The sequence below is a fragment of the Chelonia mydas genome, chromosome 5, assembly GCF_015237465.2.
Source record: "Chelonia mydas isolate rCheMyd1 chromosome 5, rCheMyd1.pri.v2, whole genome shotgun sequence".
Lineage (NCBI taxonomy): Eukaryota > Metazoa > Chordata > Testudines > Cheloniidae > Chelonia > Chelonia mydas.
In genome coordinates, this window is record NC_051245.2 from 54,634,702 (window position 1) to 54,652,377 (window position 17,676).

Consider the following 17,676-nt stretch of genomic DNA (forward strand, 5'->3'; position numbering starts at 1 on the left):
AATTAATGTTAAAATATGGCAGATTTTTTTTTAAAAAGGCATGATTCTTTTTTTAAACATAAAGCCCAAAAGGGGCACAATCCCTTTATTTTCTTTGTAGATAACCTTTGTCTGGAAGGAATGAAAAAGTTCGTTGACTCACATTTTCAGAAATAGGATACACTGAGGATTACATTATGTACTGCTCCGCTTAGTGGCAAAACACCAAAATCACGGCCCTAAGAGAGAGGTGTCCTCACTGTTACACAAAGTCTCTGGCTGAGGATAGAATCCTTCCTTGGATTTCAAGCATTACAAAAAAGAGGGATCTGAATCAAATGTCAGATTCTGGATACCCTTTTTCCCTTTTCTCCCTCTTGCTTTGAATCTTATGTCTCTTTCTAATTTTGAACTAAATTAGAGAGTTTTTAAGAGGGAACTTTCAATGAGGTCTGAGATGGCATGGATTTGGGCAAATCAATGAATTAAACCATTGAAAAGATTGAAAAGACGGTTCTGAAATACAACAATCCACTTAAACACAGATTGATGCATTAAATCACCATTTTAAAAAGAGCTAAGCTAGTAACCAATGTTAAATTTCAGTAGTGATAGACAGAAATAAAGGCCTTCATAAACAATGATTTTAACTGAAAACTTCCATCAGAGTTGGACATGTCAGAGTTCAGTTGTTTTATGTTTAATGTCAGGTTTCAGAGTAGCAGCCGTGTTAGTCTGTATCCGTAAAAAGAAAAGGAGTACTTGTGACACGTTAGTGACTAACGTTTATTTGAGCATAAGCTTTCGTAAGGTGCCACAAGTACTCCTTTTCTTTTTATGTTTAACGTGTTATAGTAAAGCTCTTTCAATACCCCTGATGTTCTTCTTGTGATCACAGTTTGAAATTGATAGTTTTATTTTATAGTCAGCTGTTTATTTCACACTCTTTTTCAGGTGGTATCATGGAAAACTTGACAGAACAATTGCAGAAGAACGTCTTCGGCAAGCCGGAAAACCTGGTAGTTACCTTATTCGAGAGAGTGATCGGAGGCCAGGGTCATTTGTGCTTTCATTTCTTAGCAAAACAAATGTTGTCAATCATTTTAGGTGAGTACCTTTGTTATATCTAAAAATGTGATAGCTACTGTATATATAGGTATAGAAGTCCTTGTAGCACGTACAAACAAACTTAAATGTTTGCATTACAATCAATCTTAACTAGCAGTTAAGGTGGTTCTGAATATATGTACCTGTCATGACTATATTTTGCTGTTCATTTGCTTGCATTCCATTAATTATTTTAAAATAAGTATACTGCTTTAAAATACTTTTTACATGGATCAACTTTTTCAGCACCCAGAGCAGAACACAGAAGTATCAGGAAATAAATGGAGCTACAAAATGGAAAAACTTACTATCAAACAATTTACACCTTGAATTGTAGCGAATAGGCTTATAGGCAGCGTTAGGCAGGTGTCAGGGTTCCTTCCAGACTCTGAACTCTAGGGTACAGATGTGGGGACCTGCATGAAAGACCCCTTAAGCTTATTTCTACCAGCTTAGGTTAAAACTTCCCCAAGGCACAAAGTCTTTGCCCTTGGATTAAGTAAATGCTGCCACCACCAACTGATTTAACAAACAATCAGGGAAAGGACCACTTGGAGTTCCTATTTCCCCAAAATATCCCCAAGCTCTTACACCCCCTTTCCTGGGGAAGCTTGAGAATAAACAAGATGAGCACAGACCAGCCTTGGATTTTTAAGACCCCAAAAAACCCAATCAGATTATTAAAAAACAGAATTTTATTAGAAGAACAAAAAAAGATAAGAGAACAACTCTGTAAGATCAGAATGGAAGATAATCTTACAGACAGTCAGATTCAAAACATAGAGAATCCCTCTAGGCAAGACCGTAAGTTACAAAAATACACAAAAACAGGAATACACATTTCCTCCAGCACAGCGAATTTCACAAGCCAAAATAAAGAAAACCTAACGCATTTTCTAGCTAGATTACTTACTAACTTTACAGAAGTTGGAGGGCTTGCATCCTTGTTCTGTTCGCGGCTAAGGTATCACACAGACAGACAAAAGCCTTTCCCCCCCCCCCCCCCTCCAGATTTGAAAGTATCTTGTCCCCTCATTGGTCATTTTGGGTCAGGTGCCAACCAGGTTACCTGAGCTTCTTAACCCTTTACAGGTAAAAGGACTTTGCCTCTGGCCAGGAGGGATTTTAGGGCACAGTATACAGAACGGTGGTTACCTTTCCCTTTATATTTATGACAGCAGGTCTCTTCTTTGTTAATCAGAGTAACTTAAAATGAATTGTTCTAAATGTGTTCTCTGACCGTCGTTGCAGTTAATATTCCATATTATTTAATATTCTTAGTGTTCCAATGCAAATTAATATTATTTTTTGTTTTGAGAGAGAAATTGAGAGGGAAAAAAGTAAGAAATCTGTTGTGTCTATTGGTTTCTGGGTTTGCTGGAAATAGCATTCAATGCATGTTGGAATGGATTGCACTTGATATTAGTAGTCCTTTGACCACTGTCCCAAGTTATGGCTAGGATTACAGTTTTAAGGAGCGTATTTGTTCTGGTTTGTATGAATGAGACTTGCTGTGTGTAAACTTGAATGTTGTTGCCAATAACGTTGTTCAAGCTCCACAAAATAGAACTGCTGATATCTTGGAAGTTGAATCTCTTCAGTCTAACAGCTAATGGGAAAGCAGTTCCCCAGCAGTCTGTTTGAACGGGACACAGCTGAACTCTAGAAAGTAGTAACTGATTGGGAGTATTCTAGTCTGTCACGCCTGAAGCAGACCACAGATGGATCTAATGGCCTTCAAGAAGGACAGGTTTCAGATGTTCTTCAGGTTCATGGAATCTGTTAAGCAGAACAGATGAACAAGCAATCCGTGGGATCTTTAATCTGTAGTACATCTTTCCCATTCATCACTCCCCTAATCCACTCCCTCGGCCATGGTGAGAAGAGTTCTCCAGAAGATTTCTGTGTGTTGAGGACCCTTTATTCTTATAGCCTCTGGGTATGTGAGGAAGCTGTGGTTCCCATAATTAATGAATTTGTCTGTTGCCAGTGTGATCAAGCTCTTTGCAGTAGAGGACTTCGAGGCATTTAACTAATTAAATTTAACAGACTTTTGGTCCTGTCGTTGACCAGGAGAACTGAAGCAAGGTCTATCAGTCAAGACACTCACCATTGGCAATGCTAAACTCCAGAAATCTGTCTGCCTCAAGAGTGTATTGTGGGGATTTGGAGAACTTTCTCTTCCTAGTGTGTAAGACTGGGATCTTAATTCTACAGTCGTCTGTTCTGGTAATTCCTGGTAATTCCTTCAGGCCAGCATAGTGATGGATTGAGGCCCACCATCACCACAAAGTTCAATCTTTGGCTGTTGTAGCCTTACAGAGACTGGGCAATCCTTCTTTACTTGGATTTTAACATTTTATGTTTGTTGAAAGGTCAACTCTATCAAAAGCCAAAGTCTGATAGACATAGATGTTGTCAAAAGACTTGTTTTGATCTGTTGTTCAAGGAACAGTTTAATAGGTATATAGACTAATATAAAAAAATCTTTAAGCAGGACAATTTCCCAATAAACCTGTATCTGAAGTGCAAGACCACAGGCAAAGAAAATGGTAGAAGTTAAGGAACGGAAAAGCAGCAGCGTCAAGAATCAGTGTGGGACTGTGAGGGGAGGTTTAACCTAAAAACAGAAACAAATTTCTCCAAAGCCAAATTGTTCATTTGATTTCTGGAATGATCATTAGCTTTGAAAAAAAGAATGAGTATGGCAAGTAGTTCTTGGTCTTCAAGTGTTGAAATATTATCATCTCAGATTCCAATAACTAATTTTGTAAATAGATCTTTAAGGCATTTCCATTCTTTTAGTTTCAGTTTCAACTTGAAAGTAGAAAGTGAAAAATTTAAATAAACTTTTCAGATATTAAATCAATATTGCTTCATATCAGCAGCCCCCTTTTTTTGTTAAAATTTAATTACTCATGTTTTTTCTGCATTAACTTAACAGCCCGGTTGCACAATTTGATTGGGCAATAATATTCTTGTATTATAAGTGTTTTTTATAAAGTAAGAGCAGAAGAAATATCCTAGACCTTCCTTTTATCTGTGTGCCACAGACATTCTTCAGTGAGTTGCAGTAAACTTTCTCCCCATTTATTTGTGTGTCCCCAATTGGTGTCAACTGGAATCTTCCTCTAGTTACACTAAACTTCTAAAATAGGAGCAGGTGTAGCCCCAAAAAGTCAGTTACTTTTTTATAAAAAACTTTGGATCCTATTACTTTCCAATTACACACTGGATATTACCGTAACTTACCCTTTCTTGTTAGGGCGTTGTAACTAGAGGAGTTGTTCAGTCATCATGTTGATAACTTAAAAAAAAAAGATTTGATCAGTCTGATTTTAGAACCACATTATCATACAAATAGTACTGACTAAGAATAATCAATATGTTTTTTCAGTACTAATATCCGACTGTTGTATAGCTGGAAACTTGAGCTGTCATTGATACCAGCAATTATGCAGTCAGTCAATTTTTTGGGATGTCTGATTTTATCGATATTGCGCTTGCTTGGCTTTGATTAAATCTTTCTGTGTGCATTTGACCATTTAAAATTAAGTATAGGGGAAATGTTTTAAAATATCATTGTTTTATTTAAACCCACAGATACAGGAAATTCAGAATTCAGAGTTAAGGTTGTCACTCTTAACTTTCCCTAGCATAGCAATCTAAGTGTGCATGGTACTTAAAAATAGGACACAAATTTAAATAGATAAATACAGCACAGGAAAAGAAAGCTTTTGCCTTCACTCTTAATCTGTCACGTTATTTAGAGGATTAAGTTAAAACTTTGGCATAGCATATTTTTAATTACATTAACATTTAGGTAATATGAGTTATTTATTGTGTTTATTGTTTTAAATATTAAGATAAACAATCATATCAGAATTTTACTGTCTCCTATATTTTTACTGGTTCATTTTTCTCAATTTAAAACATTTCTGTACATTTATTTTTGTCATCACATCTGTTATGTTTCCAAATAAATCAAAAGTCAAGCAAGAGGGAAAAATTGTTTGTATTTTTACCGTTTTAAAGCATACTTGACATTCATAGTAAATCTAACAATCTAAGGGTATGTCTACACTTGCAAGTTTTTGTGCCAAAAGTTATACCACTTTTATTAAAGTGTTTTAATTAAAAGCGCTGATGCGTGTCCACTGTAGCGCCTTATGTTGCTGGAACACATCCACACTAGCAGCTCTTGCAATGACAAAGAGAGCAGTGCACTGTGGTAGCTATCCTACTATGCAACTGTCCGCAGAGTGCTTTGGGAAGGGTTTGTAATGCTTCATAGGGCAGGTACAGCATCACATGATGTAGGTTTCTCAATCCCATTGCCAGCTGCTTTTCAGCTAAAATGTGTGTGGGGAGAGTGTGTGACAGCGAGCGTGTGGGAGGGAGAGGGGGAGGAGACAGACAGTGTGTGTTGGGGGAGAGTAAGTGTGTCCACATGTTATCTCATAAATTTAGACACCTGCAGGAAGCAACCAGTCCTGAGACAGGGAGACCCTAACCTCCCTGGCTTTGCACAGCACAGAATCTCTCTCACACACACACACACACCCCCTCCCCCCCCCCGCCTGCCTCTGTTCATAATATGGGAGGCAGAGCATTCCACATTAATGATTCGCTTTGTGTCCCAGAGCCAAGCAGCATAGCACACCCCAGCTGTCAGAATGGAGCTTTGAAAGGGGAAGGGTGCATACCTGCAGGGCTGCTGAGCTCAAAACACTGAGCAGAGAGGCACTCAAGGCATTGTGGGACACCTCCGGAGGTCAATTACAATGATAAAAGCAATCAAGGCATTTACAGTGGCACTAGAGCATTAAAGCCTCAGTGCAAAAAGCCTTATGACTCTCGTTGGGGTGGTTCTATTACAGTGCTGCAACTGAGGAGTTTTGGCGCAAAAAGTGGCTTGTCAGTGTAGACGTCAGCACAAAAACTTTCAAGTGTAGACCAGGCCTAAATCATTAAAAATTAGGTATTCAGTGCTCTGCAGGTGTATGATCAACAGTTAAAGCTCTTTCATGTTAATGAAATATTTTGACATTTTTGTCAAAATTAGCCTTTGTTGGAAACCTAGTTGCAATTCTGAGTTTTCATTTTATAGGAAAAGCACCTATTAGATCATCTGATCCAGCTCTGTGATTTAATCTTGCTCTTTAAAACACACATTCTAGAACAGTATTTTTATCTCTTTTAGTTTTAAATGTTAAGAGTAAAGGAGCTTTCCTCCTTGCTTAGTAACTTAATATTTTTCATAGTCAGAAAACTCTTCTTGACGTTCATCTTAAATTTTCCTGTTTCATCCCTTTATTCCTAGCTTATTACCTCCCTGTTTTGACCCTAAACAAGTCATCTTTTTTCCCCCCCAAACTTCAAGTATTTGTAAGCTATTATGCCCCTGCTCTGTCGCTCCTGCTTAGAAGTTACTTTGTCAAGGCATATATATATTTAGTGTGAAGGAATGCATTTTGTTAGGTATATGCTTTGAAAATAGTTTGCTTTCAAAAGCAAATACTCTGAAAAATCGGTACTGTAGCTTCTATAAGTTATCTATGCACATTTATAGAGAGAAATATCTTTTTTTTTGTATTACCGTTAGTGTTTCTTTCCTAACAGGATTATTGCCATGTGTGGAGATTATTACATTGGTGGACGACGATTTTCTTCACTTTCAGACCTAATAGGTTATTACAGTCACGTGTCTTGTTTGCTTAAGGGGGAAAAATTGCTTTTCCCTGTAGCACCTCCTGAGGCAAGTAATAACTTCCTAACAGTAACATGTTTTTTCTTTATTATTTTCTTTTTAATAAAACATTGTTTGATCTGTTATTATTTTATAGTGTGATAGGAAAAATGTAGCAAGTTTCTTCTAGTTTTATGATCACTTTTCCCCTTCACCGCAAAATATATAAGGATTTATACATTATATAGATGCATTTTTGCTGGTGCAAATGCCAAATATTACATATCTTATATTGTAATTTAAAAATACAACAAAAACCTTTAGGCATTCACGTATTATGTAGATATCCAAACACTATAGTGATGAGTATGGTATGAAACCCAATATAGACCCAGAAGAAATTATAAGAAAACATACAGTTTATGGAGGTAAGACGATTAAAGAAGTAGAAAGAGGTAAGAAGCACCATTAGAATGTAACTATTGTGACAGAGTTCCTCCTCTGCCTCGTGGGTCCTGCACTTATTGGCGGATTTTCTTGCCTCAGAGGTTCACGGCAGCCCTCAGTTTGGCCACTTTTGTGGCTCAAATCTGCCGTTCACTCAGATAACCTCATCACTGGCCAGCATGGGGAAAGGAAGAAGAACAATCCCCTCAGTCTCTGCTGATCTACCTAGTGCATCGGGGAACAGGCCAGAGACCTTCCCCTCTGGTGGAACCCACAGTCCAGTTCAACTCTTCCGGTATCAAGTAGGGAGTTGGAGGGATGGGAGGAACCCGGGCCCGCCCTCTACTCTGGGTTCCAGCCCAGGGCCCTGTGGATTGCAGCTGTCTACAGTGGCTCCTGTAACAGCTGCGTGACAGCAACAACTCCCTGGGCTACTTCCCCAGGGCCTCCTCCCAACATCATCTTTATTCTCACCACAGGACCTTCCTCCTGATGTCTGATAATGCTTGTACTTCTCAGTCTTCCAGTAGTATGTCTTCTCACTCTCAGCTTCTTGCTCCCAGCTCCTCGCACGCACACCAGAAACTGAAGTGAGCTCCTTTTTAAACCCAGATGCCCTGTTTAGCCTGCCTTAATTGATTCTAGCAGCTTCTTGATTGGCTGCAGGTGTTCTAATCAGCCTGTTTGCCTTAATTGTTTCCAGAAAGTTCCTGATTGTTCTGGAACCTTCCCTGTCACCTTACCCAGGGAAAAGGGACCTACTTAACCTGGGGCTAATATATCTGCCTTCTGTCACTCTCCTGTAACTCCGATACAACCAGCAACTCCTTTATCTCCATCTGAGAGGTCTTCCGCGAGACCTCTCCGGGCTGCCCGTCTTCTACCAGGACCTCCTCCAGACCTGGAAACTGCTTTCAACGACCAGGTCCGTGGCGGCCACCAAGGGGTCAGATCTCCTCGCGGAGCCCCTGCTACACAATCCCCAGCTCCGCATGCAGGTAGCGGAGTCCCCCTCCGTGCGCCAGAGGTTGGTCCTGGCAGAAGTCACAAGAGTCAGAGATCTCCTGGACTATGACTGGGGAGACTGGCTGGATCCCCTGACGCTCACTCAGCGTCTGGGGCTCTCCAGACCTCATACTCCCCGGCGCGTACTTCAGGAGGTGAGGGCCGCTTTGCCGCCCACTGCTCGGGTTTACCTCGACCGGGTCCTGCACGAGGGCACGCCCCACCCACCCTCCACCTCAGGCCCGCCGGACCTTTTCATCAGGCCCCTACCCTGTGGACCCAGCCGACCCCCCAGCCCCTTCACCGTGAGCCGGCTGCACAAGCTGCAGCTGGTCTGCTTCCAGACTGCTCCAAGGAGCCATCTATACACGCTCGTGCTCCACACCCTTCACGTCCTCACCCTCACGTCCCTCCCCGATACAAAATGGCGGGACCTCCTGCCACCTCTGGAGGGTGAGGAGCCCTGGTGGGCCAGCCTATATTCCACCTTGGTCCCGAGGTCCACCAGGGATATCAGTTGGCGGTTCCTTCATGGAGCCGTGAGCACGAGCGTGTACTTGGCGCAGTTCACCCCTGTCCGAGACACCTGCCCCTTTTGTGGTGTGATGGAAACCCTGGCACACACATATTTGGAGTGCACCAGGCTGCAGCCTCTATTCCGGCTCCTCACAATATTTTATTACGTTTTTGGTTGCACTTTTCCCCTCACCTTCTTATTTATACACTCCCTATCCGTGGCCCCACAAAGTCACGGGATCTCCTGGTCAGCCTCCTCCTGGTCCTAGCTAAAATGGCCATCTGTAAAACCAGAGTGAGGAGGTTGGCCGATGGAGTCTCCTGTGACTGTGAGACCTATTTCCGGTCCTCCGTCCGTTCACGTATCCGGCAGAGTTCCTCTGGGTGGCGTCCACTGACTCCCTTGACGCCTTTGAGGAGCAGTGGGCGCTGTCCGGGGTTCTCTGCTCGGTGTCCCCATCCGGTTCCCTTCATTTGACCCTTTGACCACACTCCTGTCCCTGTTATTTCATTAGTTGTCCCCCGTAATCATTTGGTGTCCAGGTCCTGTGGATCCCCCTCTTAGGCTGGGGGGGATCCTTTAGCACTGGGCGGGCTTTTCCTACCCAATTTCTGGATCCCAGTAGGATCACTCTCCTGTGGCCATCTGGCCTGACCCTGTCACACTATCTTAATATGAAATATTGGATTAAATAGAATGGCAACATTTCAGAGTATCCAGTCTACAGCTAAAGAATTGAGCTCTCTGAAAATTGGGTTCCTTTGCAGTGTCTCAGAAGTAGGGCACTCAAAATCACTAGTCTGTTTTGAAAATCTTGGCCTGAAAAAAAAACCGCTCTAAAAGGCACAACTTAGGTGGAGAGCCCACCCTGCTATAAGCAGAGGATATGTGGAGAGGATGTAATCCAAACTTATCTCTTTTCGGGATAAATGGCAATTTGTACTAATTAAAATGTCCCAATTCTAACATACAGCATTTTGGGACATTCCAGGGCTAGAATCAAATTGGAAATCTCCTGAGCTAATGGTGTACATCACCCATGTCTAACCCTGATCAGTCTTGAGCTATTATAACTTAAATGTTAGGGGTATTTACTAAGTATTGCGAGTTCTGTACCTCAAGCTAGCAAAAATGTTGGGGGGAAATTCTATTTTGGGGAGAGCAAGAATTAAACATTTTTCCCCTCCTAAATTGTAGCCAGTGGAAGACAGAAGGAGAGTTCGAGCCATTCTGCCATACACTAAAGTGCCAGACACAGATGAAATAAGGTATGTCTTATTAAAGGATCAGAAGCAGTTAAGATATTCTAGAGCATTTTTCAGTACTAATGAATGCAAATCATTTTCATTTACATCTGTCTTCCCATTCCTAGATGTCAAAATCAGATTTCTTAAGAGCTTATTTATCTGTTGTAGAAGCAGCAGCATTCTGTTTTGAGTTCATATGTATTAATGTTTACCAAATAAACATGTTAATTATAAGGGGAGCAATTAGGTTTTTTTTAGTTCTCTGTTAGTTCACTGTAACTCTCTGAAACTTTCAATTTACAAGTTTAATTTCTCTAGGCTTGGTCTTCACCCAAAGAGGTGTGTGTGTACACTTTTTTTTTTTAAAATATAAAATTGAGCAATAGCAATTAAGCTGTTCGGGGGGAGGAGGGTGGTGGTGGTAGTTGAAATCAGTGACGAATAAGGCTGTGTCTACACTAGCACTGTTGTGGGTCGGGGTGTGAAAAAAAAAACCCTGACGGACAGATGTTACATTGACAGGTAGACAGAAGCACCAGTGTGGACAGCGCTATGATTGTGGGAGTTGCTCTCCCGCTGACATAGCTATCACTGTGCATTGGGTATGGTTTGATTTTGCTGATTGGAGATCTCTCTCCCGTCAGCATAGAACGGCTACACAGAAAACCTTACAGCTGTGCCACTGTAAGGTCTCTAGTGTAGGCTAGCCTAATTTTGAACAGGACATTGAAAGGCTGAAGTAGCCACTAAATGGACCCTGATGTTTGGTGGTAATCACTGTTAGAGACACTTTTGGGTTGTCATTTGGGACTGTGACTTACCATGCATACTGCATTGAGACTCTGGCTGTTGCTATCTGTGATGTCTGGAAAAAGGTTTCATGAATATCAGAATAAAGTGTATGAGAGCTGGAGTTAAAATTTGAGTGGGTTCATCAGTGGAGTGAGTTTCCAATGCAGGTCATATTAATCCAGTCTGGCCACCTTAGAGCACCTTATGAGAGTTGTCTTTTTGAGAGAGCTTTCTTATCACAACCAGATTTTGATAGACAGAGGAGGAAACCTATAATTGTATCTAGAAAGTAGAACTTCCTCTACCAGGTAAGGAGGAATAATAGAAAATTCCATGAAGTCCACTAGTGACCTTGCCATGCAGATCCAATTTACATGGGAAACTTTTGGGTGATAAGAGCTATAGAAATGCTAAGACTCTTCCTTTAGAAAGGCATGCTGAGGAGAAACTTCAGAGGCAAGAGCTTCTACTCCAGGACTCAGCATAGGCGACATTGCCTTGGCTATGTCTTCACTGCAGAGTTGAGACTCATTTATTGAGGGCTTGTCTACACTGGCACTTTACAGCACTGCAACTTTCTCACTCAGGGGTGTGAAAAAACACCCCCCTGAGTGCAGCAAGTTTCAAAGCTGTAAAGTGCCAGTGTAGACAGTGCACCAGCTCTGGGAGCCATGCCCCTTGTCAAGGTGGTTTTTGTAGAGCCCTGGGAGAGGGTGTTACTGGGTTACAGATTGTTGTAGTAATCCATAAATCCAGTGTCTTTTTTTAAGACTTTTAGAGCCTAGGAAAGTTATAAATTTAAGCTCGCAAGCTTGTTTTTTGAAGGTGTTTTGCAGGTTTCCTTTGAGGATTGGGACTGAAGGTTCAGATAGCGAGTGATTGTTTTGTGAAAAGGGTTTGTCCGTGGGTGATATGGTGTGTTTGTCTTCTATAATTTTTCTGTGTGAGTTCATTAGAGAATAGTGATTGTCTTGTTTCAGCCAGATAATTGTTATTGGGTCGTTTGGTGCACTGGATGAGGTGCACCACATGTTGTGCTAGGCATCTGTAGGATTCCTGGATCTTAAAAGGTGTGTTGTGGGGGGTATTGATCATCCTAGCAATGAAGATATGCCTTCAGGTTTTGCATCTTTTGTTCTGGAAGGGTCTGGTGCTGCTTTGGGTTAGTGGGTCCTGGTCTGTGGGGAGCTTGCCTCTGATGATGAGCTTGGCAAGGTTGGTGGGGGGTTGTTCGAAGGCCAGAAGAGGGGGTTCAGGTCAGATTTCTTTCAGGATGTAGTCCCCAATGAGTACAGGTTGTAACTGTTTCGTGTTGCCCTCTGTGGGGTAGGTGACAAGTAGGATTATGTGATCTGAGGTTTTTTCCCCCCATATTGAAGCAGGTATTTGAGATGCGATTCACTTCCCTGATGGAGTGTTCTTTTTCGGTGAAGGAATTTTTAAGTGTGTTAAATTGTGTATCCTGGACTTTCTCCTTGGAGCCAATTCTGTGGTATCTGAGCGTCTGGTTGTAGATAACTGATTTCTTGGTTTGTTTGGGTGATTACTGGATCTGTGAAGGTATTGTGGTGATCCATGGGCTTTTGGTATATAGTTGTCTGTATAGTTCCATTGTTGAAGCTGACAGTGGTGGGCAGGAAGTTGATGCTGGTGTGGGAGTGTTCTAGAGAGAGTTTGGTGGATGGATGGTGGTTGTTGAACTGTGAGGATGTGTGGGTCATTTGTCCAGAGGATGAAATTATCACCAACATATCTCAGATACATCATTGGTTTCATGGTGCATTAGTTGAAAAATTTTTCCTCGAGGTGGCTCATGAAGAGGTTGACATGTTGGGGAGCCATCCTGGTACCCCTGGCTGTTCCCATAATTTGGACAAAGTATATATTTTTTAATATAACATTGTTACAGGTGAGGAGGAAATGGATGAGCTTAGTGATGTTTGGGGTGAGTATCTGTGTGATGTGCATTGTCTTGTAAATGTTTGAGGCAGGCAGTGATGCAGTCATTGTGAGGGTTATTGGTGTACAGGGAGGTGGCAAGGATATTAGTCTGAGGGAGGTTGTTAATATTGGTTAGTTTCTGGAGGAAGTCCATTCTATCCTGGAGGAAGCTGGCCCTTTTTGTGATTAGTGATTTGATTCTGGTTTCTGATTCCTGATATTCCTTCAGTAAGAGTGCCATGGCCAGATATGATGGGTCTGCCTGGGTTCCCTTGTTTGTGTATCTCGGAAAGCATGTAGAAGGTCCCTGGGGTGGGTTTGAGATAAAGTTGTACGGTTTCCCTTGTAGTTGTTTGGAGAAGGATTTGATGACATCTTTTCATACTTGGGTGAAATGTGCTGTGATGTCTTTTTTGAGTTCTTTATAGTAGGTGGTGTTGGAGAGTTTTCAGTTGGCCTTGTTAATGTAGTCATTACAGTTGAGAACTACGATGGGACCCCCTTTGTCTGCTGGTTTGATCACTAGCTTCTTGTGGTTGGATTTCAGGAATTGTAATAGCTATCCTCTTGTCAGTGGGGACATTGTGGTGGATATGTTTAAGGATTTTACAGTATTTTTTTCCTCCTGAAGCAATAAATGCAATGATCAAGTGTGTGGAGGGGTGTCCAGTCAGATAATTCTTTTATCTTATGACTGTTGGTGGGAATGAGGTAGCTGTGGGTGGTGGTGTGAAAGAAGTTTTTGAAGTGGAGTTGGCAAAAGAATTCCTCAAGTTCTGTACATGTTAGTATGGTATCACGGAGTAGTGGGGTAGAAGTTCACATGGTGGGTCTTGATGTTGTGGCTTCTTCCAGAAGTGGCGTTCAGTGGATTGTAGAGTTATTGTTCTTCGTTCCACTTCTTTTTTTTGTTTTGGAGGCTGTCTTTAGGTTTCTTTGATAGATTTTTTTTTTTTTTTTTTTTGGTGGTTTCTTGCATAATCTCCAGGTAGGTTTCCTGCTTTTTTTCTTTTCAATACGTGGGAGTATGTGATGATTTCATGTTTGAGGTGGTCCCTTCTGGAGGATGTGAGGTGCAGGAGATGGTTCCTTAGTGTTTTTTAAGTCCTCCTGCAGAGCTCTTCGTCATACTTGGAATTGTATGCAGTGGTCAGAGGGTTATAGATGGTGAGCCCTTTGGGGATAATGTTTTGTTTCTTGTCATTTTCTCAGGAAGTAGATGTTGGTTTAAGTTTTGCTTCCTTTTGTTTCATGTTGTGGAGTTTCAATTTCAGATGTCAACATTTGTTATCTTCCATTGTTGTTCGCAGTGTTGTAGCCATTTTTTCCCCAGGATATTGGAGAGACAAGGTGAGTTAGGGCAGTTCTTGAGTTATAACTTGAATTAACTGTAGTAAAAACAAGCTTTCAAGCACACTCTAACCTATATTATATTCCTGACAAGGTCCATGTACCATCATGATCCAGTGGTAATTACAGTATTCTGCACCATTCTGTAGGGCTTTAACACCTGCATTTATAGTGACTAAAAGGCCTGCTTTCATGTAAGGGTCCCAGAAACCTCTCCCTTCATACATAGGGTTACAATGTTGTTAAATTAGGTAAAATCATTATTTTCTTTTATAAATATGATACTGATATATATACATACTTGTTTGTCCTTGATTTTTCTTATTTTTATTTGGGATTTGATTTGACTGGATATTGTCTCTTTAACGTTGATTGTAATATGGTGCTAGCGTTTGCATAATTCAGTAGAACATTAAAGGTGTCTCTAGAAATTAACGAGTATTAGAAATCCAAATAAATCTAATGTGTCAGTATCTAACAGGTGCTTATTTCATGATGTGTAAACAGATTGTCTTGTGATACGCTCTTGGGATAGCAAATAGAGTGTTTTTTATGCTTCCGCCATCTTTAAAGTTTTGAAAATTTTACTTTGGTTGAGTTATGTTCAATTTATTATCCTCACCAAAAATATTGCACCTTGATTGCAGTCCTAAATTAATAGTCTTACTGTAGCTTTTTTCAGTTTCCTTAAAGGAGACATGTTTATTGTCCATAATGAATTGGAAGATGGTTGGATGTGGGTTACAAATCTACGGACAGATGAACAAGGCCTTATTGTAGAAGACCTGGTAGAAGAAGTGGTAAGTGTTGTCTACTTAAATCAGTTCTAAACCTTAAGATTCTTTAAGTATTAATACACAAGAGCCACAATATCTAGTCTAACTGCCAAGCTTCATACGGTGGTGTATTTTCAGTTTTCTTTTCAAATGTAATAATCAGATCTCCCATTTATCAACATATATAGTAACTCCTCAAGCCTAATTTCTGAAATTGAAAATAACGAAGGCCAAACCAGTTCTTGGCAAATAAGTTTATTCTAATTTTTTTTACAGATGAATGGCATTGTGACTTTGCTCATAGGCAGTTCTCTAAATCAGTGGTTTTCAAACTTTTTTTCTGGTGACCCAGTTGAAGAAAATTGTTGATGTCCGTGACCCAGTGGAGCTGGGGATGAGGGGTTTGGGGTGTGGGAGGGGCTCAGGGCTGGGGCAAAGAGTTGGGGTATAGGGGGGTGTGCTGTGGGGTGGGGCCAGGAATGAGGGTTCAGGGTGTGGGAGGGGGCTCTGGGTTGGGGCAGAGGGTGGGGGCGCAGGAGCGGGTCAGGGCTCTGGGCTGGGGGTGCAGGCTCTGGGGTGGTGCTGGGGATGAGGTGTTTGGGGTGCAAGAAGGGGCACCAAGTTTGGGGGTGGGGCTCAGGCTGAGGTAAGGGATTGGGGTGCAGGGTTGGAGCATGGGCTTACCTCTGGCGGCTCCTGGACAGCGGTGCAGTCGGGGTGCAGAGACACGCTTCCTAGGTGGAGGCGCACAAGCGGCTCTGCGTGGCTGTTGCCTGCAGGCGTCGCTGCCTCTTCCTCCCCCCCCCCCCCCCCCGTCCCCCTCAGCTCCCATTGGCTGGTTCCTGGCCAGTGGGAGTGCAGAGCCGGTGCTCGGGGCATGGGCAGCGTGCGGAGCCCCGTGGGCCCCCTGCCTAGGAGCTGGACTTGCTGCTGGCCACTTCCGGGGTACAGCACCGTGTCAGAACAGATAGGGACTAGCCTGGGCACACCGCTGACGGGATTTTAATGGCCCAGTTGGCGGTGCTGACCAGAGCCGTTGGGACCCAGTGCCTTCCATTCCACCCACAGTTTGAAAATAGCTGCTCTAAACGCAACTGTTCCTACAATAGAAGAGACCCTGCCATTCATTGTAACTATTTTGTGGGGCTTCCTGAAGTGCCACAATACCTTCCATTTTTGTAGTGAAGTATCCAAATTGATTAAGTTTATATGTACAAAGGCTCCCCCTCATGAGAGTTCCATTCAGAACAGGGGATGGGACAAGAGGGCATATCAAGTTGTTTGTTAAAGCTCCCTGATTCATCATCAGCCATGCTGGCCCCAGCATTAATTAGGGCAGTCAAGTGACCCTGAGACACCTTATGTCAGGGGAGAATTTGTTTTAATGGAGCTTTCCTGTGGACCACCCTTGGCTTGGTTCTTCAAGCCACCACTACTCTGCATGTCTCTTCGCTGGGACTTGGGGGAAGCGTCACTGCCTCTGCCAGCTGTACACTAGCAGGTAGCTGCTTGCTATCTGAGAACGCAAAGTGAATGGACAGTATTGGAGAATCTGGGCTCTGGCCTTTTGTTTGTAGGGTACAAGATCAATCCACCTCATGACAGTAATAATTGAAAATTACCATTTCAGTTTTCTTTTTGGTCCCATATGAAGGGATTTTGTAACTCTAGTTCATTTTTGAGTGGACAAGTCTCTGCTTCACCAAAACTGCCATCACCCAAGAATTGGTGCCAGCTAGCCCACTACAGTGTGTAAAGAATAAATAAGCATGGGCACTGAACTAATCTCTCACTTTTGGAAGTAACATAAACAGGTCATGTTTGATGCATAGTATCAATGTGGTGTGAAGAACTGTGTGCTGTTCTTGCTGCTGTACTTTTTCATGAATAAGTACAGGAGACTAATTCAGTCCTCAGAACTGTCAGTCCACACCATTCACAACCATTAAATCAACACACACCCAGTCTAATTGAGAAGGACAATTGAATTCCCTTGTACAACATTGTCTGAGGAGAAGCTATTTATAACATAGTGCAAAAGATTGGACAACATGTCGCAGCTTAATGATACTGTGTAGATAACTGGTAGAGCACATCATTTAATTTGAGGACTCTGACAGTTGGCAATATGTTAGCCCATCCTGCAATGTTTCTTACTCTCCCAGGGTGGATGCACTATGCACAGTATTATTATCTACTGTACCTACTATATTAATATATGTAGTTTTTAGCTGTCTGTTTCAAATCCTATGCCCAGTCTGCATTAAAAGGCATGGATTAAAACCAGAAGGCATGACTGTGATCATCTAGTCTGACCTCCTGCATAACACAGGCCATAGAATCTCTCTGAAATAATTCCTGTTTGAACTAGAGCATATCTTTTAGAAAAAAATCCAGACTTGTATTAAAAATTGTCGGTGATGGTGAATCCACCATTGTCCTTGGTAAACCCTTTCACTGGTTAGGGTTACCATTACTATTAAAAATATGCATCTTATTTCCAGCCTGAATTTGGCTAGCTTCCACTTCTAGCCATTAAATCTTATTAAACAAATATCTGCTAGATTGAAGAGCCCTCTACTATCAAATTTCTGTCCTCCCTGAAGATACTTAGACTGATCAAATTACCCCTTAACCTTATCGCTGATAAACTAAATCGATTGTGTTCCTTGAGTCTTTCACTGTAAGGCATGTTTTCCGATCCTTGAATCAGTCTTGTGGCTCTTTACTGAACCCTCTCCAGTTTTTCAACATCTTTTTTGAATTGTGGCCATTAGAACTGGACACAGTGTTCCACTAGATGTCTCACCAGAGCAAACACTAGAG

The 17,676-nt window shown here is 41.9% G+C and overlaps 1 protein-coding gene across 2 annotated transcripts in view; it reads left to right on the forward strand.

The window, feature by feature from the left end:
• RASA1 (RAS p21 protein activator 1) overlaps positions 1 to 17,676 on the forward strand; it is a 118,741-nt gene that overhangs the window by 32,351 nt on the left and 68,714 nt on the right. For both annotated transcript variants that reach the window (XR_005226002.2, XM_007054059.4), the window contains exons 2-5: positions 934 to 1,086; positions 6,709 to 6,844; positions 9,942 to 10,012; positions 14,757 to 14,874. Coding sequence is in view for 1 of the 2 variants with exons in the window: in XM_007054059.4 (XP_007054121.2) it covers positions 934 to 1,086; positions 6,709 to 6,844; positions 9,942 to 10,012; positions 14,757 to 14,874 (478 nt within the window). In the remaining variant the exon portion in view is untranslated. The remainder of the gene's footprint in view (positions 1 to 933; positions 1,087 to 6,708; positions 6,845 to 9,941; positions 10,013 to 14,756; positions 14,875 to 17,676) is intronic.